We start from the raw sequence: 26,954 nt of genomic DNA, 5'->3' as shown, positions 1-26,954 counted from the left end.
CAAGAATATTTTTCCAAATGAACCCATGAAATATTGTTTTGAGATGATGTAGCATATTATATGAAAAGACATCATGGAGTAATTTGAGGGATGGGGCATTAGCACAACAACAACAAAAAAATGTTAAAGTAATAGTTCACTTAAAAAAAAATATTTTGCTGATAATTTACTCACCCCCATGTCATCCAAGATATCCATATCATTCTTTCTTCAGTCGAAAAGAAATTAAGGTTTTTGATGAAAACATTCCAGGATTTTTCTCCATATAAAGGACTTCATTGGGAACCAAAGGGTTCAAGGTCCAAAAGACAGTTTCAGTGCAAACTGTTCAAAGGGCTTTAAACGATTTCAGACGATGAATAAGGGTCTTATCAAGCGAAACGATCGCTCATTTAAAAAAAATTAACAAAGTTTAAGTTTTATACTTAAAGCTCAAATGGGCGCCTTGCTCTGTTCTGTGATTCTCGTTCGTGACTCTCCTGTTCAAACTCATTTATCAAAATGAACTAATCTTTTCCAGAATCAATTCGTTCATTTCGTTTGTTGAATGAACCAAATGACAAGAAAAAAGATTCGTTCATTTTGATGAACGAGTTTGAACAGGGAAGTCACGAACGCGCATCACAGAACAGAGCAAGGCGACCATTTGAGCTTAAAACTTAAACTTTGTTATTTTTTTTTTAAATGAGCGATCATTTCGCTTGATAAAACCCTTATTCATCGTTTAAAGCCCTTTGAACAGTTTGCACTGAAACTGTCTTTTGGACCTTGAACAATTTGGTTCCCACTGAAATGCCTAATATGGAGAAAAATCCTGAAATGTTTTCATCAAAAACCTTAATTTCTTTTCGACTGAGGAAAGAAAGACATGGATATCTCGGATGACATTGGGGTGAGTAAATTATCAGCAAATTTTTTTTTTTAAAGTAAACTACATCTTTAAAGCTATATAGAAATAAAAAGAAAAGAAAAATTACTAAAATGAAAACAAACTGAAAATATAAAAAAGCTAATTCCAAATATTTGTTTTCATAGCATATACATAATAATACAATGACACTCAAAATGACAAATTGTTGCTTCACTCCAACTGAAAATTGACTTAAAGTGGACGTAAACACACTTAAATGAATGTACTGTATATATTTGACAGTAGAATGATGTGACAGTCCAGTTACAGAAACTCACTGGCTTTCATAAGAATGACCACATCAATTTCAACTTTACAGAAAAATCCTCCATTTATTTATCTATGCAATTCAGCTCCTTACTGAGGAAGGAGGATTTCAAGGAGACACACATCTGCGTCACGCAGGACTGAGACAGGCACACAGGAAAAGCTGTCTGGAGAAAACTTAAACAGAAGTCTGGGCTATTTCTCTTTCCAGCTTTAGGTTGTAGCTTGAAACACAAGTTTTCACAGGCTTATGCAACAATTGTCTAAGATCAGAAGAAAAGAGACGTGGACGAGATGGAGGAAAGAGGATGTCCCGAGGGGACTGACCGGAAACCAGTTATGTAGAGGCAATCCCCCAAAAAAACACACAGCAATTAAAGTAACACATCATCATTCAGATCATATCTAAACGACTGTCTGCGCCCTCTATGACACACACACACAGAATTTACTGTCTTTAAACACCTTTATTACCACATTAACACCTGCTTACATAAAAAAAAATGTTTTGTATTATTACAAAACCATAGAAACAACCCATTAAGAACCGTCAAAGAAAACAATCAATAACTTAAATGCTCAGGTGTCAGAAGACACACGAGTCAGTGTTAGACAGTCAACAGAACATTCATTTACTATTAACCTAAATAAACTTCCTGTATTCAGCTAACAAATGACTGTCACGAGTATTCTCTAATACATGCTCAAGCATGTTCAAAGTAAGGGCACGGTGTACAAAGGTGATGAGGTTTTTTTTTTTTTTTTTGCGTGTGGATGGGTGTGTGTGAGCGTTTTACTGGGCCCTTCTGGACATCAGCATCTCTCTGATGTTGTCCTCCGCGTCTTTAACGCTGCGCTCCAGGTATGTCTTCTTTTGCTGTGGTGGAAACAAAGAGAAGACTAAATTAAGGAAAGATTCGGAAACATCAGAAGGTTTTTCCTTTTCTGAACACACCCTTTACTCCCAAAACTGCGTGACAGAGCTGTTAAAATTCTTCAAGATAAGATAAGAAGATGATCTTTTTTAGATCTCGTTCAAAGGCGGTCGTGACCCTTGATTGCTCAGAATAAATAAGGTTAAAGGTTTCTCACTGTCACACAAAAATATATAGACTAGTGAGATTCTGTTTAAGGTGTTGCATGCTAGAGAAAGTGTGAATGTATTACGCAATGTGTGCCATGATGTGTCATCACAGGCCAACACCTGGTTAGTGGCCGGCATACTCTAGAGTAACAGGCCTCTACCTGAAGTCTTCCGGAAATGTGTTGCAAAATAAGTGAGTCAAATGAGTTTTGACTGTAGGCGCGCACTCACACACACACATAGAGAAAACCTTTGCCCAAGGCGATGTAGCACAATCTCATAAACACAATAAATAAGACAAAATATAAAAGTTGTGCGGCACATATAACATTAACAATCCATGTTTTTACCTTATATCCCGATTTCACGGTCTGTGAGTGGCTGTATTTTACTTGTATGTGGTTTTAAGTCGTACACGAGGCTCGTGGGATGGCATCTTTACATGTTTACATCTGTAACCAAGCATTACTGCACATTAGCTCTCTACTGTCTGGGAATCCCACCCTTCCTCCATCCCCCCTCAGTGACGCATGAATAGCCCAATGAAGACCGAATGAGATGTCAATAACTTGTCAATTCTGTAATCATTTACTCAACCTGTTTGACATGCGTTCATTTTCTAAACATAAACTATGACATTTTTAATGCAATATTATGTCACGGAATGGGTAGATTCAAGATGCGAGGACTCGGGTGTAGAAACAAATGGGTATATTTATTAAAGGAGTAGTTCACTTTTTAAAAAAAACTTTTGCTGATAATTTACTCACCCCCATGTCATCCAAGATGTCCATGTCTTTCTTTCTTTAGTTGATAAGAAATTAAGGTTTTTGATGAAAACATTCCAGGATTTTCTCCATATAATGGACTTCAATGGGAACCAAACGGTTCAAGGTCCAAAAGACAGTTTCAGTGCAAACTGCAAACTGTTCAAAGGGCTTTAAACGATTCCAGACGATGAATAAGGGTCTTATCAATCAACTCATTTAAAAAAACAAACAAAAAAACAAAGTTTAAGTTTTATAAGCTAAAATGGTCACCTTGCTCTGTTCTGTGATGCACGTTCGTGACTCTCCTGCTCGAACTGTTCGTTTATCAAAATGAACGAATCTTTTTTTGTCATTTGGTTCATTCAACCTACGAAATGAACGAATTGACTTGAAAAATTCGTTCAGTTTGATCAACAGGAGAGTCACGAACGCGCATCACAGAACAGAGCAAGGCGACCTTTTGAGCTCATAAAATTTAAACTTTGTTTTTTTTTTTAAATGAGTGATCGTTTCGCTTGATAAGACATTGTCATCGTCACATTCATCGTCTGGAATCATTTAAAGCCCTTGAACAGTTTGCACTGAAACTGTCTTTTGGACCTTGAACCGTTTGGTTCCCATTGAAGTCCATTATATGGAGAAAAATGCTAGAATGTTTTCATCAAAAACCTTAATTTCTTTTCGACTGAAAAAGACTGAAAAACTGTAAATTACCAGCAAAAGTTTTTTTTGAAAGTGAACAACTCCTTTACTCCTATTACTTTAGATGACAAAAACCAGTCATTTTCAATCTGGAATTCTGTGTGAGGGAGAAGTCTTTTGGTCAACGCAGCAAATATGCATGACCAACCGAAGCCAATCCAAAATCTGCATATATCATATCATACGGACAACTTTATCAACTTTTTTATCAAAGTGGTTTTAGTGTGGCATGGTCTTTCAAATGACAGATATCTCCCAAGTTTCATTAAAAATACCTTCAATTGTGTTTCAAAGATGAGCGAAAATCTTATAAGTGTGGAACAACATGAGGGTGAGTCTGATGACTTTTCATTTTTGGGTGAACTATCCCTTTAAACTTTTAGTGGCTTGGCACAAAAAAGAGCAAACTACCTATTTCTGCTTTTAAATAACATGTTGTTCACTGGGTTTTGAATGCATTGTCTTGTTTTCCTAGTAACGGGCTCATGTGTTGACTATTGCATTAAAATGGAGGTATTCGGTTACGGTTTTATTCCCGCTAACAGACTTTCCATTCAAACTACGCCAAATGTGTCATAAATATGCAAAAACAAAGAATGCGGAATGAGACAAATATACAAACTCTACCCTATAAATGGATGAGTCAACTGTTCATTGAAGTGGTAGTTTATTTTTGGAATATAATCCGGCTTGTTTGCGTACAAAGCTGCTTGCGTATTTTTGTACGCGTCTATGTAGATGCCGATGATACAGGTTACTAAAATGCTTGCTTGTTTTTCATGAGAGTGAGGTTTGATAATGGGGTTTTCACACCATGGCAACTGTTTTGTGATAAGTCTGCATGCCATAGTGAGGAAAATATTCCCTGAGCAAGCATGATAAGAGATATAATAACAATTGATTTCAGCTCACCCATACCTCCCCATTATGGACATTACAAAAAAGCCACTGATTTCAGTGCTAGGAAAGGCAGAAGAAAGGTCATGAAAATATTTAAGAGGGCAGAAAATGACACAGGAGGGAAAACAATGGCCAACAGGGGTGTGCAGACTGTTGCATTGCTCCATCCATCAATCTGATAAGAGTTGGACTGCGAGTGGTACAACACACTGATGACTTATGTGGCTATATATATTTTTCATCCATTCTCAAGGAATGTCACCACCATCAGCTCACCCAGAATGCATGTACGGAAACATGATTATTCTGGGTTAAATGCATTTTTTTTTTAAAAATGACAAGTACCACTCATCACTTAACCCTCAGTTTGTACAAACAAATGTAATTTTTACAGTATTACATACTAGGGGTGTAACAACATAATATATCGCAATACAAAAATGCAACAATGCGTATCATGGATAGTTCACGTAATATAAAAATGACTGGGTGAGAATAAATCCAAGTTTTCAAAGTTAAAGTACTACATTATATATAATTTTGAATATAATGTAAAATAATGCAATGAGGGAATATTTGTGGGACCTGATAATGCCAAATGTCTGATGTTGCCAGTAAAAAGTGGCCGACATTATTTTAAATATATCTGATTAGTGAAAGAGTGCAAGCATATTCCTCTACAATAACTAATTTCAGCTTCAGAATCAATAATATTGTTATTCAGGTGTCTCAATTATCCGTAATATCAAATTTAGCATTTAATCAACAGTACTTTTTTTGTTAACCTTTTACCATATGTCTTGGAGTATCACAATAATATCGTATCGTGAGTTCAGTATCGTGACCCCTATATGGAAAATCTATATACAATCCTATTGAAAAGTTTGGGGTGAAAGAAGTGTCTTAGGGATTATTTATTAGATAAAAAAAAATACAGTAACATTGCAAAACATTACTACTATTTAAAAAAAACAATTTTAAAATGATTCATTATTATTATTTAAAATTTTAAAATACAATTTATTTATATTTTGATGTCAAAGCTGAATTTTCAGCATCAATAATCTAGTCTTCATGATCACATAATCCATCAGAAATAATAATACATATTGATTTGGTGCTCAATAAGCACGTCTTATCATCAATGTTGAAACATTTGTGCTTAATATTTTTAAATCGTGATGCAAATTTTGTGTCATTACTTGCTTATTTCTTTCCCCAAAAAAGTGACCCCAAACTTTTGAACATTAGTGTTTTGTGAGCTTTCAGTCCGAACTGAATGTGTACTGCAAAGTTATGGCAAGGAAACATGTTTTCATAAGACACAAGAAGTGTGGCCTGTGCAGCCTGATTCCCAAACAAATGACTCGGTTCTTTAAATCAATCACTCAAAAAGACTCACGCACTTAGGAGTTACTGGTTTGAATCAGTCCGACACATCCATCATTGAATGAGCTCACAGTTCAGAGCCGGCTGTACTGAAGAAGATTGTTCCAGTGGTTTATTTATGGATTTATCTCATTTTGGGTGGGGCAGGAAAACCTAAAAAGAGCACAAGCTGAAAAAACTAAAGGGGGAATCCTGTTCCTGTTCGGTGTAATAATTTTGCATTTACAACTACATCCGTGTTTGGGAAGCTGAAACTAGCCGTTAAGTGTCTGCAGGAACAGAAATGATCCCAACTCAGTGGCGTTTGCCTCCTACACAGCTCTGCTGAGCTGAGTGTGAAACAATCACTCTTTTGACTACATGAATGCCCTGTTTACTATATGTGTGTGTGTTTGCTCACGTTTGGACTCTCCACTAAGCTCTTAAACAGCACCATTTAAATGCTGATCTCTTTGATGAATCTGGCAAAGAAAGCCATACTCTAAAAAGTGTTGGTAATTTTTTACAGTAAAAATCTGTTATTTGGTTAACTAAGTTATCGTAACATGCAATATATGACGAAAAATGGGTTAACATCACATTAATTTTACTGTAAAATACTATCAAATTGATGTTTTTTTTGCAAATAAAAATTAATATATAACTTATAGAGAGAAAAATAAAGTTGCATTCCCAAAAGGCCCCAGGTGAAACATTACGTATTTTCAAATGAATTGTTTCGTTTTATCTTACTAAGAATTAGTCATGTTTTATTACCTAATTTTGACGTCATGTGTTACCCTGTGAACCGTCTAAACTCGAGTATTGATCATGTTTCATGGACAGGCCACTTAGGATGAATTTGGGATTAATCATCATGTGGCTTTCGGTTTTACCACCTCTATTATTAGTTTGTAGTATCCAGTTTGTATCCAGCCTCTCACGGAGACATCAGATGCGCGATGAGACGACTCGACGCCTGTGAAGAGATGACTCAACGGTCAACGCCGCCGATATGTTGCGCCCTAAATTAATACATGATTAATAACTGAATTTTTTCTATGTACATTTCTGAAATGCACTTTTTGTAAAGCTGCTTTGAAACAATATGTATTGTGAAAAGTGCTACACAAATATATTTGATATTTGATATGTGAGGTACAATGAAGATTTGGGAAGTTTAAGTAGATTATATAATGGTATATTAACATTATATCATTTAATGAAATGCTGAGTTAATGTAATTCCTGTAACGTTGTCGTACATTTTTACAGTGAATTTCTGCCAACCACACCTGCCTGCCAGTGTTTTTTTTTTTTAAGTTGCAGTTTTGGTTCTCTAAACCAAAGGTCATATCAGGACCATCATAAAACATTATAATACTAAAAAGTCACTCAAAATAACACAATCCTATAAGATCAATGCACCAAATTCTGCACTAAACTGGTTATCATCAAAGGTATGAACCAAACAGCTAATGGGGGATTCCCCATTGCCCAAACATGCTGTGTTATGGAAACACTACTCTCCATGCGGATAATGATACCTCAGAAGACTGACCTTCCCAGAACAATGCGGAAGAAGGCACAAAGAGAGGTCTTGTAGCTCTCTCTTCTGCGGTTCTGTCTGAATCGGACAGCAGAAACCTTCATTGTTGTGGCCTGAATGGATCTTCTCATGGGAGTGAGGCCGCCCATAGTGACTTCTGTCAGAACACAGATGACGGGGCAGATAGTCTGCGCAGACACTGCTGTAAAAGAGCCCTTTGTTGTTGCCGGCTCCGCTACAAAAGGCAGAGGTGACGCTTCTGAAAAGCGATGACCTGCCGCAAAGGCCGACAGAACGGATGAGCGGCGAAGAACAGCTGCAGATTTTAATGTGCCAACATTCCACTTTAGCAAAATCACACAAACAATTGCAAAGGAATGTTGCTTTAGAGATATATAATTCTAGAGAAAAGAGGGTGGAAGATGCCTCTGGGTGAAAGTATTCATTCTGAAGAGAAAACACAAAACTGGTTTTAAGATGCAGAGATGTTTGTCTTGCAGAAACAAAAGATGTATTTGAAAGTGCCATTGAAACAGGAACTGTAGCTGCACCGCACCTGCAATATTTGTCTTAAGGCAAGACACTACAAGCAAAACATTTCATGCATCAATTTTGAGATTTTGGGCTACTAGGCTTTTCCTAATCTGTTAGGAAGAGGCTTAGTCGACCAAAAATGACCAAAGATTATGTAATCCACTACTGCAGAGATGAGACGAGTAAGCAAAGTCAACTTAATCTCCGCATCTGAAAACACATGAAACATTATCAATAAATTATTTTAATTTTTAAGACACATTCATAATCACTACTTTTTAGAAATTAAGTTTTATTGGTTTTCTCATATATAACAAAATATACAGTATACATAAATAAATGCAACAATCAAAATAATAACAATGAATGAAGGAAAAAATAATAATTAAAGAGGTTATAGTTTATGCACAACAGTATGGGCAAGTTACAACTCAAGCCTGTAGTCATCCTTCAAAGTAACCAACTGTATAAAATTCTCCCACATGTCAACATCTCTATGCTTTCCGTAATAATCACTACTTTTGCCAGTGTGCTGTGGCACTTGAGAACTGATTAGGCTATGTATTATATATATATATAGGTAATTAAAAGCTCATATTAAAGGTTGTATCAGTGATTTCAGGCCCAAACAAAAATCATCACATTAATCTAATCTTTCCTAACGATCCGAAAGAACCACGTCTCTGTAGGCAGCCTAGGCTCTGAGATCTGCACACAAAAACAAATAGGAACAACCACCACTCAAAATCAAAATAAACAGTATTCTAACATTCGCCGACATAATCGCTCGTTCACGCGAGGTCGGAGCTGAAGAATAAGCCAGCGTCTATCAACTCTATGCATTTAACAGACCAGATACATTTAACATGGAATAGGCAATCCCCAAGAAGAGGAGGAGGATTAGGGCAAGGGAATACCGTCGTTTTTCGTCAAAGAAACGAATAATCGGGAAGGCTTTTGAACGGTGGAGAGAACTCAAATAATTGAAAATGTTTCAATCGGACGCCGAGGTAGCACTGTTTCTTCTGGACAGGTGAGTAGCTTCTAGTGCTGACTTTTATGTATGTGAACTGTGTGCAGAAATGTATAGTAACGAAGTAGAACTACTTAAGTACTGTACTTTAGTACTAAAATGCTGTATCTGTACTCTACTAGAGTATTGTTTTTTTTTCTTCTCATATTTCTACTTTTATTTCAGTAGATATTTTCGATGAAATTAATACTTTTACTTCGATTTTTTTTTTAATGTTCTGCTAGTTAGTCGTTACAATTTAAAAAAAATTTACGAATCATTTGTTGCAAGTTGGCTTTCATGCTGCCTTAATCACACGCCAGTTTTATAGGGTAATGACATTGATTGACACACACATTGACTACTAATGCAGGGGTTGTCCTGCAATGAAATTTTTTTTGGCGGCCGCCAAAGCAAATTTGTATCCCGCCAAAGCGCCTTATTTGACTGCTTTTGACTGCTTTCTTTAATAATTACATGACACAATACTTGTACTTTTACTTTTAGTACTTAAGTAGTGAATTTTAAAATAAACTACAAAAAATGTTGAATACTTTAGTACTTCTACTTAAGTGTGGTGCTTAAAGAGCACTTCAACTTCTACTCAAGTCACTTTTTTGATAGAGCACTTGTACTTTTACTCATGTCCGGGTTTCTAGTACTTTATACATCTCTGACTGTGTGTGAAAATTCTTGATGACGCAGTGAATAGTGACGATTCTCTTTGGCCAATCAGCAGTCGGCATTGTTTTCATGTGACATTTTAGTATCGCCCTAGCTCGCTCAGAACCGCCCCGGAGGTGGTACAAAAAAAGTACACGTCACGAAAGCAAGAACAGGTACAACTTTTACACAGTGGAAAACCAAACAAAGGCGAGCCGAGTCGAGGTGGTACTAAGTGGTGGAAAAGCGCCATTAGACGACTAATCGCTTAAATGATCGACTACTAGTCGACTAGAAAAATCTTTCCTCAAGGGTAGCCCTACAAAATGTTTAAGTGTTTATTATATATACGCTTAATCTGCTTGTGTCTGTAGATTTCAAATTACTGTATATTTATGGCTGTGAATCTTGGGGTAGACAGCAAATCGATTTGATTCACGATTATTATGCTTTCGATAAAATTTTTGATTAGCCCAGAGCACAGCATTATTTTGTATGCCATTCGAACCAGATCTAAACGCGTTATTTTCTTTTTTTTGTCCAGACTAAAAGAACCAAGAGAACTACAAGTGTGAACACACCCTTGAATCTCCGATCTGCTCGAGGACAGCTTTGGGGCCGACCCTTAGACGAATTACACAATGAATTTTCCTTGGACAAAGGCAGGTAGGGCTACTTTGCAGCATCCTATTTCAAACACTTACGTCAGTTTTGCTTTGGCTCAGTCAGAGCTATAGAAATGTATCTTCATACTTCAGTTACAAGTAAAGCTTCATGTTACAGGATTGTTTCTATTTCTATGACTTTATCAATGGTGTGACAAAAGACTATAGCACTATTGTGAGAGCTCTATCATTTGTTAATCTGTTAGGAGTGAAATTCTGAGGAGAGATCAAACACGGGCTGCTCTAAAACGGCGAGCGCAATCCAGTAAAAGGCATTAAAGAGCTCGGCACGTATCTGTGAGGGAGATCTGAGGGAGACCACGCCACAGTGTCTCCATTAATTCGCCCATTAATAATTGAATGCTCATAAACTTTAAAGCATTGAATCGCTATTGGATTGCAATCTATTCGATTAAAATGATTATTGACAATTCACAATTCAAAAATCCATGTTTCATGATCGATGAAAATCCATCATCAGGATTAAGGAAATGTGTGAATCATTCCACCCTTAGTACAAATCTTTAATTTTTTTTCTTCTGCACTGGGCCAGAAATCTGGACTTTAGTATACCAAATTTATCTATATTCTGAAGGGTTTGTCACCTGCTTGTTTTATACATTTTATTCCTGAGAAATGTGAATTATTATTATTTATTTTTTTTTGGCTGTTTACAGTATTTTCTGGTTTACGGGGTGACGAAAAGAGACATAAAAAACATTTGAGACTAATAGGTAAAAAAAAGAGATTTCTATTCTGTGGAAAGGCTGCAAATTAGTGAATATTTATTAAGAAATCTTGTTGTATACAATCTATTTTGCAATTCTTAATATAATCAATCAACTGGGGAATTATGGTGATATCTATTAGTTCTTTTTACCCTATTCACCTGAGGTGTGTGGTAACTTCGACTGTATTAACTATATAACTATTACAGTAACACCTAGAGAAAATTAAAGGGGTGAGGAATCCATACATTTCAGTGGCGGCAGTGAGGTGGACATTTTATATTACAAGCCAAAGTCCCTTCTCTGCTTTGGGTTTTTATTAGTCCAATATAAATTCATGTTTAATGTGATGTTTACACAGTTTCCAGGTTACAGGCTTATGGAACACCAATAATCTCACACTATCAACAAGCAACTAATATCTCCTAATATCTGGCCACGTAGAGTTTTGGGGCAGTTGCCCTGATGTTATATAATGTTAGTTAATCGAGCAGACATATATTCTATAAGGTTTTGTCAAAACTAAATCCAGTCCAAATTTTGGTAGGGCAAGTAAACAGACGCTGTGAAACTTTTGCAACCCGTTGGAAAGTGTTATTTTAGAATTTGTTTTTAACGCACTATTTCATCTCACATTTTATATACACTCACCTAAAGGTTTATTAGGAACACCTGTTTAATTTCTCATTAATGCAATGATCAACCAATCACATGGCAGTTGCTTCAATGCATTTAGGGCATTTAGGCGAAAATGCCTTGTTGGTGCTAGAGGTCAGAGGAGAATGGGCCGACTGATTCAAGCTGATAGAAGAGCAACTTTGACTGAAATAACCACTCGTTACAACCGAGGTATGCAGCAAAGCATTTGTGAAGACACAACACACACAACCTTGAGGCGGATGGGCTACAGCAGCAGAAGACCCCACCGGGTACCACTCATCTCCACTACAAATAGGAAAAAGAGGCTACAATTTGCAAGAGCTCACCAAAATTGGACAGTTGAAGACTGGAAAAATGTTGCCTGGTCTGATGAGTCTCGATTTCTGTTGAGACATAGAGTCAGAATTTGACGTAAACAGAATGAGAACATGGATCCATCATGCCTTGTTACCACTGTGTAGGCTGCTGGTGGTGGTGTAATGGTGTGGGGGATGTTTTCTTGGCACACTTTAGGCCTCTTAGTGCCAATTGGGCATCGTTTAAATGCCACGTCCTACCTGAGCATTGTTTCTGACCATGTCCATCCCTTTATGGGCACCAGGTACCCATCCTCTGATGGCTACTTCCAGCAGGATAATGCACCATGTCACAAAGCTCGAATCATTTCAAATTGGTTTCTTGAACATGACAATGAGTTCACTGCACTAAAATGCTCAAACCCAATCGAGCATCTTTGGGATGTGGTGGAACGGGAGCTTCGTGCCCTAGATGTGCATCCCACAAATCGCCATCAACTGTAAAATGCTATCCGATCAATATGGGCCAACATTTCTAAAGAATGCTTTCAGCACCTTGTTGAATCAATGCCACTTAGAATTAAGGCAGGTCTGAAGACAAAAGGGGGTCAAACACAGCATTAGTATGGTGTTCCTAATAATCCTTTAGGTGAGTGTATTATCTTAATACTGTCAATTATTTTATCCTCCACTTCTTTGAATTTGACGGGTAGTCTTAAATGAAACCACAATTCCGTACCACTGCAGAGATCAAGAGTACAAAGTCAAATGAGTTACAGAGCAGAGGGTGTGAGAAGATCCATCAAGCGTCCCCAAAAAGATGTGGGCATGACTGCGCCATGTAAGGACATTTGCCCCCTGACACCAAAGCCATGCATGATTTGTGCACCGACACCCAAGCCATGCAACTAATACTGCAGCATCTCCCTCCTGCTGCCACTGGAGTATTAATAACATGCTTCTCCCATCTTTCACTGCAAATGCAGCAAACAATACACCGCTAAGACTTAGCTAACAGATCCATAACACTCATGTCAACAGGTTTCTCTCACATGCTTCACTATAGACATGCTTCACCCGCCGTCACGGGCACAAAGCCCATCTGCATCATAGGCCAATTATGACCTCATAACGGAGCCAGCAGTGGGGTTATTGTTACAGCAGGAGTCATCAGTCATGTATGGGGATCACGAGGGTGGAGAGCGAGCCAAGGCGCTGCTCTGATGCTGATGACATCATGTTACCTCGTAACGTATTGCCTCGCATCCAGGCTGTGTGAATACGGAGGCCGGAGGAGCCATGGGTTCATTCGCCCCCTGAGATCTAAATGTGGTTCCAGTATGTACTAGGCGGAAAACGACAGCTGTGTTTTGACTGTACACAGGCGTTAAAAAAGCAAGGAGGCTTCTAAAACATTTCTCAGGGGTTGCCTTTTAAGCGCTAACAATCACGATCATTAAATTGATGTCTTAAAAAACAACAATAAATGATTATGACTTTTAGTAGGAAGTTTGATTTATATGACGAACAGATTTAATTGAGCCTTTTATTCACTAATAAACAAACATACAGCACATCACTTCTGCTAAACTAAACACAGAAGCTCACACATAAGCGTGGTATGTCTTTACCAAATGTGATGTGTTGTATGCATGCATACATTTTTTAGATGTAAACAAAACCTAAATCAGTTCATCACAGGATGTAACTATAATTTTGAAGATTAACCAGTCTTATGTGTTTGAAACAACATGTGGGTGAGCATAATGCCACACTTTTCCTTGAAGATAAATTCAAAAGTTTGAAAGAATGTTCCTAAGTGTAACTTTTAAAAAGTTCGTACAGGTTGTAGGTTATCCTACCTGTATGAGCTAGTTTCTATGATTTTTGAGTACATTATTTAAATTCCTTTTACATTTTGTATTAAGAAAAGTTCTTGGGAATGTTCATACATGTATTCTTCAGTAATATATCAAATAAAAAAGAAAACAGCAGTCAAAAATAGCTTTATTCTTAAGATTGTTTAGTGAATTTAGCCCCTGGCCGCTATGAGATCCGTGAATAAAAACAAATCTGTAGTCGTTTTTTTGCGAGATACTTCTTCCAATGGGGTTGGGCTGCATCACACGTTGCGCTCTCTGCCTGTTGAGGGAAACCCTAGGCCTCGTTCACCTCACCAGCCCTGCATTTATTCACAATGATGTCACGACCGAGACTGGAATTACACCCAAACTGCCCAGTGCACCGAAGCCAAAGACAGACAGGCCCAGACACGGTGCAGAACACACACAAAGCTCAGAAACACTTTATTTGAGTGAACGCCTATGATCTCACAGCCCTCATTTACACTTCAGGTATATTTCCTTTAAACTCATTTGCCTTTTCAATAACGAGTTCCTGCAACATAAACGTGCAAAGTAACGGTTTTGCATATGTAAAGTTGGGATCTAGATGGGTAATTGATTAGAGAGTAAACACATTATTCAAACTATGCAAATTGATCAGCGAAATACATTTTCCACATCACTTTGACGTCAAATATACAAAGTGCCACTCAAAGTAAAGCACATTTTATTACAGAAAAATAGGCAAAATTTCACCAATTATTGTTTGATTAACATCATATGAAATTATATGAGACAAAAATGCCTACTTGCAACGAATATCGTATGGAAAAATTAATTGTCGCAATTAACGGTAGAGAAGTTCTTTATCAAATGCAGTATTTATTCAGACAAAACAAATTCAGAAGCAGCTAAAGTTAATATTATCATTCAAATGGTCACATGATCCTTCAGAAATCATTCTAATATGTTGATTTTCTCATCAAGAAACATTTCTTATTAATATCAATGTTGAAAACAGTTGTGCTGCTCAATATTTTTGTGAAAACTGAGCTACAAAATGAAATTAAACATGCCAATGTCTATTACCAGGAACCCGTGGCTCAAATGATCAAAACGAAAGAAAGAAAGAAAGAAACAAAGAAACAAAGGGCGATTTAGTTTCTTATACTCCTTATACGTAAAAAGATGCTAGACAATGTTTATAGCCAAAGGGTAAATACTTGCACAAGGTCATGACTTCATCAAAAATGTGTTGATCTTTATTGTCAACACAGACTCAGATCTGGAAAGAGATGAAGAAACGACTGCATGAGACATCAGACCCAGACGAAAGGTGAACTAGACTACCTGATCTACAAAGGGTGATTACTCCTGGTATTACGATGCGTTTTGTTAGATCAGATCACAAGTAGACGAGGCAGACACATAACAGTTTACACCTGGTGTTTTAATCCGTCTCTTTTGTCCTCTTTCAACCACTTCTGTCCTGATTTCTTTGAGGGGAGGTTCTATGGGCGGATAAATGTATGTTTTTTTTTGATCTGACGGACACAATAAGCTCGGCCAGTTTACACATGAACTCGAAAAGAAACGACAGAAAGCAAACGCAGCAGATTTCTTTTATGCTCTCACAGACTGCGGTGAATGCGGTGAGTGCATGTTAGAAATGGCGAGAGAACATTGTGCTACGTATGTTTTTCGTCCTCAAACTAAACTTGGGTCTAAATCCGTCTGGCTAGAGACCTTCCCATAATGTTTATGCGATAGGTCAGTAGGTGGAGAGTAGGCAATCTTTTGTGGCTGATCCAAGCGGCAACATTCTAATCTGAAAGATGAAGCCTACCCGGAAGTGCGATAAACTGCAATACATCTCAAATCCGCTAGAGGCCGGTCCCAAAAGGGAGCAAATATCCATAGACGTCATGTTATAATGTCCGTTTTCACAGCATAAATTCATATGTTTACAGTTTGGTCCCATGGACTTTGTTCCGCGTGCCTGACAACTGTGAGGGGGGTGAATTTTTTTCTAACTCGTTAGTTTAGATCATATTTAGATATAAAACGTATGACAAATAAGGGCGGTTAACTTTGATTGACAGCTGATAACAGGCTGCGCCGAGTGAATTTGACGTCTCGGCCATGATGGATCGGACACAACACATCATACCACCTCTGTATCCTTTCTGAAACTTTTGTATTTTCCAAGATTTTCCAGTATGGCGCCGCCCATACCCCCCATAAACAGCCTCAAACCCGTTCCTCAAACCCGTTTATTTTGGGGAAAAAGCTGCATGTAGCCTCTTTAAGTAAAAAAATTACATAGTGTTGCTTTAATCACAGTTCATTAATATTTCACTGCTTTCATTGAAGCAGAAATTTGCACACAGAAATCGGAGATAGCGCTACGCACACAGAGAAACATTTAGGAGCACACAAACTTATCAACGCTGCCCAGCGACTTTTATTGATGAAATAGATTCAGAGAGTCTATGGGTGACATCACAGACGCTTTGTCCATATTTTTTACAGTCTATGGGCTGATCGAACGCATTCGACCACATGAGTATTTACACTAGGAAAGCAATCCGCTCAAAACGCTTCTTAATGCAAGGTGTAAGCAGGGCCAAAATGTCTCACATGTACCTATGTTTCACTGCATCAAATGTCACTGTTGTTTCCTCATATTAAGGTGAAATTCATCTGCACTGATATCACAGACTCTGCTGAAAATATGACCCACACAGATGACTTGCCACAAAGGTAGGCATAATGGAGAAATTACATCAGAATTGACATGAGGTGAGATAATACTGAAAGATTAGGGATGTTTTCAGTAATTAACACGCTCATTGAATAATTTAATCAGTTTATTCTGTCTGATATAGACCATCTCTAAACCAACATTGTGCATTGTGAGATAAAGTTAACGGTATTTTTAGAACATGACTTTAAATTTCCATCATACGGAAATAAACTTCCTGCCATTTTTCCTAACCCTAACTTTTCCAAACTTGCAAAGTTTTAAAATATCTTTCTTTCCCTCATGCAAAAATCCATAGAAGGACGTCTCATTGGTTGACACCTCGATGACAGGCTGTGCTGGTTTATTAAAACTTCCCGCATGACGGGGGTCATGCCGTGAGTAGGAAAAATAAAATGGAAAAAAAAAGATAAGGGACGTTGCTAGTAAAAGCCTGCTACTTTCCCCCTGATGTCATGTAGTTCACAAATAACTGCACTGATCTGAAATCTGTTTGAAATAAGAGGCCGATGTGTCAGAAACAGGACTTCCCATGAAGCCACAGGTAATCACATTCACACCTCAAGTTCAAAACACCTGATAGGTGCACCCACTGTGAGCGGACAAGCTGTCAGTATGCCCATCAGGAGATGTTTGAGTCATAAATGGTCAAATAAAAAGGCTCTTGTTACGTTTATTTTGGGGAAAAAGCTGCATGTAGCCTCTTTAAGGTAAAAAAATTACATAGTGTTGCTTTAATCACAGTTCATTAATATTTCACTGCTTTCATTGAAGCACAAATCCGCACACAGAAATCGGAGATAGCGCTACGCACACAGAGAAACATTTAGGAGCACACAAACTTATCAACGCTGCCCAGCGACTTTTATTGATGAAATAGATTCACTACTGATTCGATACATTATATTTCTTAGCGAAGACGATTTAAAGTGGGCAGATATGCTAGCTCTGACGAGGCATAACTGACAAAAATAAACCTTATTTTAACTGCTCGCATCAGGTGGTTTCTTTGCCTCCACATTGAGCATTAACATTGTTTAATACACAGCAAGCCACGGATTATCCCTTACGTATAATACGTATTTTTGTAAATGGTTGAGTGCACCACTATTCAAAATTGGTGTCAGCAACAGTCTCTCATGCTCATCAAGACTGCATTTATTTGATCAAAAATACAGTAAAACTGCAATATTGTTAAATGTTTTATGATTTAAATGTTTTTTTTACCCCTTTTATGTAATTTGTTGCTGAATTTGATAATTGAACATTTCTTCTTATTATCAATGTTGAAAGCAGTCGCGTCGCTTAATTTTTGTGGAAAACGTTGTTTTAGGAGAAAACCACTAAGAAAACAACTTATTTGCAATAGAAATCATCTGTAACGTTATAAACGCATTTCCTGTCTCTTTTAATCAATTTAATAAATCTTTACTAAATAAAAGTGTTAATTAAATATAAAAATCTTACAGACCCTAAACTTTTACACAGCAATGTACACAAGAAATTATATTTTAGAAAAAGTAACTGTGATAGGGTTATAACTAACATTTATAAGAAAAATATATTATAGTAATAAGTATATTTCAGAAATAATAAAATAATATAGCTTTCAAAAAACAGTTTCCTAGAGTATTATTTATGACAATATAGAAGGCTGGTCATCTCAGAAAACCTGTGACAATCTACGATTCAACACCCCACAAAAGGAAAACATGATACAACACTTGAATCAATTACAGTCATTTAGGAGTCCCACACATAGATGATGACGACGATGGCATTTGTCATCACCATTTCCTTATAATGAGGTCTTGGTAAGTCAAATCATGAATGAACACATCAGCTCTTTCACAGAATTGTTTTCCGACCACCTACAAAGTTCCAGTGCAACTTTCTCACTGACTATAATACTATGAATTTCACAAAACATTTACTTATATCACAAAAACAAATATGGGGGGTTGGCAGCAGATTATTCACAAATAAAGACTTCACGTCAAATAAAGCAGGCTGACATCTCTAATAATGTGACATGCAGCATGTGAATGTTTGTGAGAAGATAAGTATATCATGAGGGCCATGTAGCTCATGTGGTTTTTACAATAGTGATGGGAACGCTGTGGTGTATGCCCATCATTTGTACCACACATACCCACCCGATCGCACCAAGGAGCTAAAACAAGCCTGGGGGCTTTTCCACCCACAAACAATGAGTGTGAAATTCTGATTATACTTGCAAACCTGGGGGAAGAAGCATTTAGGGGGAAACATAACCACACAAGCATTTCAGCTTCTGAGCATGCTACAGTAATGCCTGCTGCAAGCTACACGGATAAATCATAGAAGTTCTCTTAGCGTATTTCAACATTTTGTTACTTCTTTAAATGTGGCCATTGCCTTTTAATTATATAGACATTTTATATCTCTAAACCTAGTTTCTTCTAATGGTATTAATTATTAATAATAATTCAACAGTCTAACTGCTTCTTGAAATTCAAGAAGAGAGAAAAGAAAAGGTAAAATCACACTACAAATACAAGATACTAGGCTGTTTACACCTGGTATTAACATCCGTCTCGGGTGATTCGATCAGAAGTGGTCAACCACTTACACCACACGCACTTCAAAAGCATTTCCTGTGAATGCTTGTGATTGGATTTCAGGTCTTTCATTTCATGAGTGCATTACTAATAGAGACTGAAAAAGTTTGGGAAAAGCAAATTTTGATATAGTGCGGGATCTTCTCTTTGGCACATTTTCGACTGATTTTTTTGGGCGTTTTTTTCCTACGCACCTACCAATTGCAGGCGTGCGATGTTTTTTTCATTTTATAAATGAGTGCATTACTAAAATGTTCATTACTGCTCAAAAATGTGGGTTTGTGCGATTTCTTTTATGTTTATGTCTCTTATGCTCACCAAGGCTGCATTTATTTGATCAAATATATAAAACAGTGATATTGTGAAATAATATTACATTTTAAACCATTACTCCAGTCTTCAGTGTCACATGATCCTTCAGAAATCATTCTAATAGGCTGATTTGCTGCTCAAGGAACATTTCTTATTATCAATTATCAAATATTTTGTAGAAACCATGATAGATTTTTTAATAGAAATCTTTTGTAACATTATAAATGTCTTTCCTGTCACTTTTGATCAATTTATGCTGCCTTCACATGCTATCTGAAATTTCGTTGTGAATACGAGCTAGTCACATTGAAGTGCTTTCTTGTCTGAAAGAACAGGAAATCATGGAGGACACCAGGTTTATTCTAGCCTATTTATTGGTAAAATAAAAAAAAATTGGGAAACTATTTAGATAGTGAGCTTGCTGACAATTCTGGGATTTCAGTTGAATACAAGCTATTTTTGCTGTGTATAAAACACACAATATGCTTTAAATGATCATATTCATAAATATGTACTACTTTAACGACAAGACAAGGAGATGTAGCTGTTGTGGAAAAAAATAGTAAAGAATACCAGTCACAGCACCAGTCGTTAAAAACTCGTTAAACTTGTTAAATCGGTAAAAATTACCAAGTGGTAAATACGACTTGAGAGGGCATTCATGCATTTTTCATTATGAAATTGTTCTGTTTAAAATCTATATCTATGAAATTCTACCAATTTTTTCAAGTAATAATACATTAACAGCAAATTTGAAAACCTATGTTGTTTTATCAATGGTTGATAGACAGATGAGTAGGCAATTACATATTAGCATTTACACTACAAATGCATTGCCTCACATGCCACACCTCTAAAACGTGGCTTTAGTGACTGCATTCCAAAACGCTTTGGACCATATTTACCCTGTATTTATTTATTATAGGCCACTTGTGAGAGATAGATGTTAATTCCAGGTGTAACTAACACAGTTTTGAGGTGCTTGACAGTGTGTAACTGTCCTGTTTTTGTGCTCCTAACTTACTTCAAGCTCCTTGATCTTCTCATCTGCCGTCTTCTGCTTTTCCAAAAGCTGTTTGGTGATCTCATCTTTCGACTGTAAAATGAACCTGGAAAAAGTGAGGAGGAGGTCAAAATAAATCAACAAAAAAGGTCCCATTCATACACAGAATTTACACCAACAGAAATGTACATACATGCGTCCTGCTCCCTCAAACATGTGAGTGGTGTCAGGGAGTGACGTGATCTCTGCATGCGTGAGGTTGGCGTGCTTCTTCATGCGGCTCAGCTGTTCGACCTGCAGGTCTGCCAGCTTCACCTTCTGCTGGGTGTCAATCATTTTAGCCTGCAACTCTGCAAAGGCCTGTGGCATACAGATGTGATGAGAGGATTGGAGTTTAAAATTGAAAGAGATCTGCTGTAATATAATTAACATGTCTCATGCACTCAAACACATGTTAAAACATGTTTATTGGATGTGAATGAGAGTTATTATTACACAGAAACCCGGGAGAGGGTTTATACTATACACGACTATGAATGAAAGTGCAGAAATAACATAAACATAAAAGTTTAGGCTACAATGTCTACTTTTGCTAAAGGTTTACCATGGTAACCACAGACTTAATATAACATAACGTTAGTTACAAACGACCAGCAACAGTGAAAATACAAAAAAAGAATTTAAGAAAATTACAGATGCCTCTTACACATTTTTATGTATGTACACATATTAATTTACAAAGGGTTTACAGTAGTTACTAAACATGTAAAACGATTTTTGACTTTCTACCAAAAATAAAAAATAAATACAAAAATCAAAAGGCTTCTTGTGCACCGAGGTTATATTGCCATTAGACATTGCTTTTACAGTTCCATTCCAAAATTTTAGTCTACCTTAGTTTTAAAAAATACCTTTATTCGCTATTTTTTCATGACCAAGAAATAAACCCGTTTAGTTTCAGTGAATAAACATGTAAACCACCGTTTACCTTCTTCAACTCGAGGTCTACGGGAGCCGCCATGATGCTGAGAGAAGAATGAGTCACCGCGCATGCGTGAAACGAACGAAGCGCTAGTAGCAAAAGCTAGTGAGAGACCTAACGTACATAGATAGACAGCATTTTCGGTTTCGAAATATCAGCTGATGGGCAAAAATGCTCTCTAGATAGACAGCACGTTAGGATTTTAGGCACTACCTCAATCTCAAAATAGTGCAGCCGAGAAATAACAGTGCGCGAGTTATTAAATTTCATATTTAATGTTTATGTGTAGCCTAATGCTGTTACATAGGGCAAAGTCACACTTAGCCTACTGCCTTTTCTATTTTTTTACAGCTTATTATGCACTACTTCTAGAATGTTTCACCTCAGTGCGACATTACTAGATAAAATATTTGTAATTATCAACATGTTGTTTTGTCTTGTAAAGTCATGTATGTTCTGCATTGTGGATCCTGAAGACTTCTTCTGCTGTGTGGGAGATAAACTACAGTAAACCAACTTTGGACTTGAGTATACTAAACAGAATGAGTATATCAGATGTATTCATAACATTTCTTTACTCACCCCGGTGACCCCTCGATAATTTTCCTTTCATCATGTACATAACCAACATATCCCTACTTAAAGTAGGCTACTAATATATATTGCACAAGTTTACAAATATCTTTTCCAGTTTCTAATATAAACAGTAAAAACATGAGCACAGACTCACAATGTGACATTTGTTTTAATTAAAGTCAAACAACAGTAATATCATTGATAGAAAATGTTTGGTTATCAGTGCTTGAAATTAGTAAATTAACTTGTGTTATTTTGTTACACATAGTACTTCAAAAATGCTTTGATTAAACTTCTCGTTTTTATTTCACTTAATTTAAGCTACACTTTCTCAGTAATACATATAAAAGACCTACGAAGCCCCTGACAAATGCCTCTGACAATAATCCATTTTTAGAGCTCCGTAAATCTGTTTTTCACAGTTTAGCTGTAATATTATTGAAACCTTATTGGAGAGTTTTCCATATGTGATTGTAAAGTCTATGAAGCAACTTCAGTCCTAGAACATTATTTGATTGTATCTATCGATAATAAATATTCATACAATAAAAACACATTTACAAAACTTACAGTGCATTCAGTACACGAAATCGTTACGTATCAAAATAAATAACTAATATATTATAAATAAATAATTACAAATGCTTTGTGGCGTTTCTGACAGTACGAACAAAAAAGCAACTTGATTGACGTTGCAATACATTCATCCGGTTAAGTCCTCTCTGTATGTTCCCCAGGTGGAGGAACATTGCTCTGTACAAGGAAGCAGAGTTCGAAACGTCCTTCATGCCGATGTTGACAGCCACCATAATCGGAGGACATCAGGTATGTAGGATCCATTTGAAAGGAGAGTAAGAATGTTTTGAAAAGTAATGATAACCAGTGGAAAAATGTAGCAATGATGGCCCTGCTCCTCAGCCATAATGCTATCTATCCATGGGTCACGTGTTGTTTTGACTTTCTTCATCCTGTAAAACAACAATTAATATTATAAAAAATATTATATAAAGAATTATAATGTGTGCATGTATATATATATATATATATATATATATATATATATATATATATATATTAGGGCTGTCAAATGATTAATCACGATTAATCGCATCCAAAATAAAAGTTTGTGTTTACATAATGTATGTGTATAATTATTTTGTGTGTGTGTGTATATATATATATATATATTATATATATATATATACACTTGAATATATATTTAGGAAAATAATATTATTTATATATAAACTATTTATATATAATATAAATTGTATATAAATCTATATACAGTATATGCATGAAAATATTTCTTAAATATATACGCATGTGTGTGTATTTATATGTAAAATAATTATACACAGTACACCCACATATATTATGTAAACTTTTATTTTGGATGCGATTAATCGCTATTAATCGTTTGACAGCCCTAATATATATATACATATATAAAGTGCTGACCAATCGATTAATCAAAAGTCTTTGTTTACATAAAATTTTGTGTTTATATACAGTATGTGTGTGACATATCAAACTTTTGATATGAAAAACTTTTATGTTATATGCGATTAATTGATTTGCCAGCACTAATATATATATATATATATATATACACTTCATATTTTACAAATAATGGACAAATTTGAGCATTCATTGAGAACTATTTACCTTTCTTTCCTTATCACTACTATATTGACATTGCCTCAAGTTTGACCTTTTCTTCACTTTCTACATCAGCATCATCTTTTTTGTGAAACCTGTAAGAACAGAAAGCTGAATATCTTAGGAAGGTTGTAAAACATTAACAGTTTAATGATTGAGAGAAAGCTGATTCATGGTATCATACCTTAGTGCCAGCAGAATAGCAATGATTGCGAGACACATGAGGGACAGAACCACTGCTACGACAGCTAGAGCTGTGGTCCTGCTGTAACGCTGTTCCACCTTAGCTGATGGTAGGGTGAATAAATGACATCTCTCCCCTGAGTAACCGGCATCACATCTGTGAGAAAGACCATTCAACAGTTCAAAATGGAGAGATCAGTTCATTAATTAGATTCTGACTGTTCCTATTCTATAAAAGCTATTCTGGTCTACTGTTAAAACTGTGTATTGCATCACTGCTGATATTGTTTGTTTCTTATGATTAACCGCATGTCTTTTAATCTTTCCTCATTTGTAAGGTGCTTTGGATAACAGTGTCTGCTAAATTAATAAATGTAAATGTCAAGCCTTTGCTAAATAACTATCAGGAGGAACGACGCTTTTTTTTCTGTCAACAAAAGGTGGAAGAAGAACAAACGCCACTGCATGAAACTCACACACAAGAATGAATGTGAAACTCCCTCAGATGCTGACACACTCCATGAATGCAGAAATCTTTGTACTCCCCGAGGCAGGGGTTCTTCTTTCTCCCCTTGCCTTTTCCTTTGCCCCTCCTTTTTCCTTTTGTTGTCTTCTTCTTAGTTGTGGGCATCACCAACGGATGTTTGGATTTGGTGGAAAATGCCACTGTTGAGCAAGAAAGGACACTGATGTCAGTTTGTGATGATCTAATATCTAATAAAATGTCTTACACAATCATTGAATATTTTTTTTACATTAATTTCATGCATAAGTACATAACATTTAGTTGTATTTTATAATAAAATATGATATCATATTTGAAATAATTTGTTAAAACAATTTAACAGAAGTGCCAATTCTAGTGTCTTTTTATTACTTATTTTGGTGAGTACTTGTGTAAAATGGTGTCTATTGAAATTCATAAGATATCAGTATTAGCTTTTGGCATTAAAAACATAAGTTGACCACTAAAAATAGTGCTGGCAAATCGATTAATCATGATTAATTGCATCTAACATAAAAGTTTGTGTTTATATCATATATATGCATTTCTGTAAAATAGTGCTGGCAAATGGATTAATCATGATTAATTGCATCTAACATTAAAGTTTGTGTTTATATCATATATATGCGTATGTATATATATCTGTGTATGGACACGAAGTTGTATGCGATTTATCGAGATTAATAAATTTGATATGCAGCACTAACTTAAAAAAAGCATTCGTTAAAAAGAAGCAACACTACCTTTTGGCTTGCTGAGGTCATAATCTCCAGATAGATAATCATCCTCATAAGTATCATCATCCTCATCCTCATAATACACATTTGTCTCATTGTGGAGCTGGTGGCCTGTTGTGTTTGTTTTCTCAGGAGTGTGAAAGAGGTTGACCACAGCTGTTGTTCTGGATTTGCTACTCTCATACCTGTCCACAGAGGCGCCACTGCACACCTTGAGTAACACTGGAACAGAACAAGACTTTTTTTTCCCCTTCTTTATTAAATCTTAACAATACAAACAGTTAGACACAAATAAAGTCATTAATACAGAAAACGCAATATTAAACAAAAACAGAGCCAGGGGAAGCTTCAAATATATTCAGCCTTCTTATTTTGTGAATCATAAATGGATTTGATGTACTGTTCTGTCTCTTTACCAAAAGCAATAAAGGAAGGTTTTGAATTACTAAATTTGGCTTTGTGAATATGATATTTTCCTAAAATGATCAATTTATTAATTAAGTATATTTCTTTTTGTTTTTTTGGAACAGAACAAGACACTTTTTATACATCTGAAACACATATTTTGTGTATCTTAGTTGATACAGAAAATATGTAGAAGATAAACATGGCAATAAAGCTGATGGTGATTGTTACGTGTGTAATGTAAAATATAAAATAAATCACGTAATAAATAGGGAACAAAACCAGAAATATGTCCAAAGCACATTTCACTGAAGCAAGAAATCATTATTTTAAAAGAAAAAAAAAATCAATTTATAGTCCTATAACTTAAGAACCACGTACCAAGTGACAAATATTGGGCAGGTCCGCGTGCAAGTTATAACAGCCTATTTTGTAAAAAAAAAAAAAAAAAAAAAAAAAAAGAGAGTCATTGTTTTAAACACTCACCGAAACAATGGTAGATAAAGATCACAAGCCGCAACTTATCCATATTCCTTTCAAGTACAGTCCGAGATATTGGAAGATCAGTTGGTCTCACTGAACCTCCGTGCCACCAGCACCGAACGCGACTGGCACGCAAATGCGCGTGCTGGGGACTGTGTCAAAAGGCTCGTGCTGCGAGCTGGGACTAAGAGCGCGCGCCGTTGGTTATATAGCAGACCAAGTCGACACACATTTCCTATGAATCACTGTCCAGCCACACCTCAACACTAAAAACCTACGCTAACATTGAGGTAGATTGATTCATAATTTGACAAATCGTTAATTTGAAGGGATTTCACTGTTTTATTGTCCAGCAGTTATTTTTTCTATGGCAACTAGTTGCTAGGTGAAGACGGTTGACCTACTTATCATGTTCCAAAAACCATATTAAACTTAAACTGGTATGATGACCAACTCGTAACGTTAGCTGGTTTGGTCATTGTCCACTGGTTTGGAACTGCTATACGTGCTTAAACTGAATATTTCCAGGGAACCAATAATCTAATATTTGTAAAATCTATGCTCAAGACACTTCAAAATGTTATAAGTTTTCTAACTGTACGCCAATGATTTGTTTTTGGAAATATGTCAGAGGTTAAAAAGTTAAGACAAGTTAAAAATGTTAAACATTAAGTTAAAAATGTCTAAATTCAACTTTTAAATATTTTATTGTAAAAACAAAGAATGTGTTCATGATTAAGTTTAATAAATTATTTTAATTAACCTCAGTGGGATCACTGGCACCACCTTGT

At 36.2% G+C, this 26,954-nt stretch overlaps 2 protein-coding genes across 2 annotated transcripts; both read right to left on the bottom strand.

Annotated features, from left to right (window-relative positions):
• Window positions 1–1,215: 1,215 nt before the first annotated feature.
• On the bottom strand, window positions 1,216–21,738 carry pfdn1 (prefoldin subunit 1). The gene is made up of 4 exons (XM_039693811.2): window positions 21,619–21,738; window positions 20,824–20,990; window positions 20,652–20,736; window positions 1,216–2,054 (listed from the first exon to the last, which is right to left on the bottom strand). Exons 1-4 carry the CDS (start codon window positions 21,649–21,651, stop codon window positions 1,971–1,973), a joined length of 369 nt encoding a protein of 122 aa, XP_039549745.1. The 5' UTR covers window positions 21,652–21,738; the 3' UTR covers window positions 1,216–1,970.
• A 600-nt stretch (window positions 21,739–22,338) lies between these two features.
• On the bottom strand, window positions 22,339–26,351 carry hbegfb (heparin-binding EGF-like growth factor b). The gene is made up of 6 exons (XM_039693810.2): window positions 26,167–26,351; window positions 25,282–25,497; window positions 24,510–24,699; window positions 24,035–24,190; window positions 23,857–23,945; window positions 22,339–23,156 (listed from the first exon to the last, which is right to left on the bottom strand). The coding sequence occupies exons 1-5, from the start codon at window positions 26,207–26,209 to the stop codon at window positions 23,876–23,878; spliced, it is 675 nt and encodes a 224-aa protein (XP_039549744.2). The 5' UTR covers window positions 26,210–26,351; the 3' UTR covers window positions 22,339–23,156; window positions 23,857–23,875.
• Between the last annotated feature and the right edge of the window lie 603 nt (window positions 26,352–26,954).

Source organism: Pimephales promelas, chromosome 19 (assembly GCF_988280905.1).
Source record: "Pimephales promelas chromosome 19, fPimPro1.hap1.1, whole genome shotgun sequence".
Lineage (NCBI taxonomy): Eukaryota > Metazoa > Chordata > Actinopteri > Cypriniformes > Leuciscidae > Pimephales > Pimephales promelas.
The sequence above is the reverse complement of the archived record's forward strand: the minus strand, read 5'-3'. Positions and strand labels throughout refer to the sequence as shown.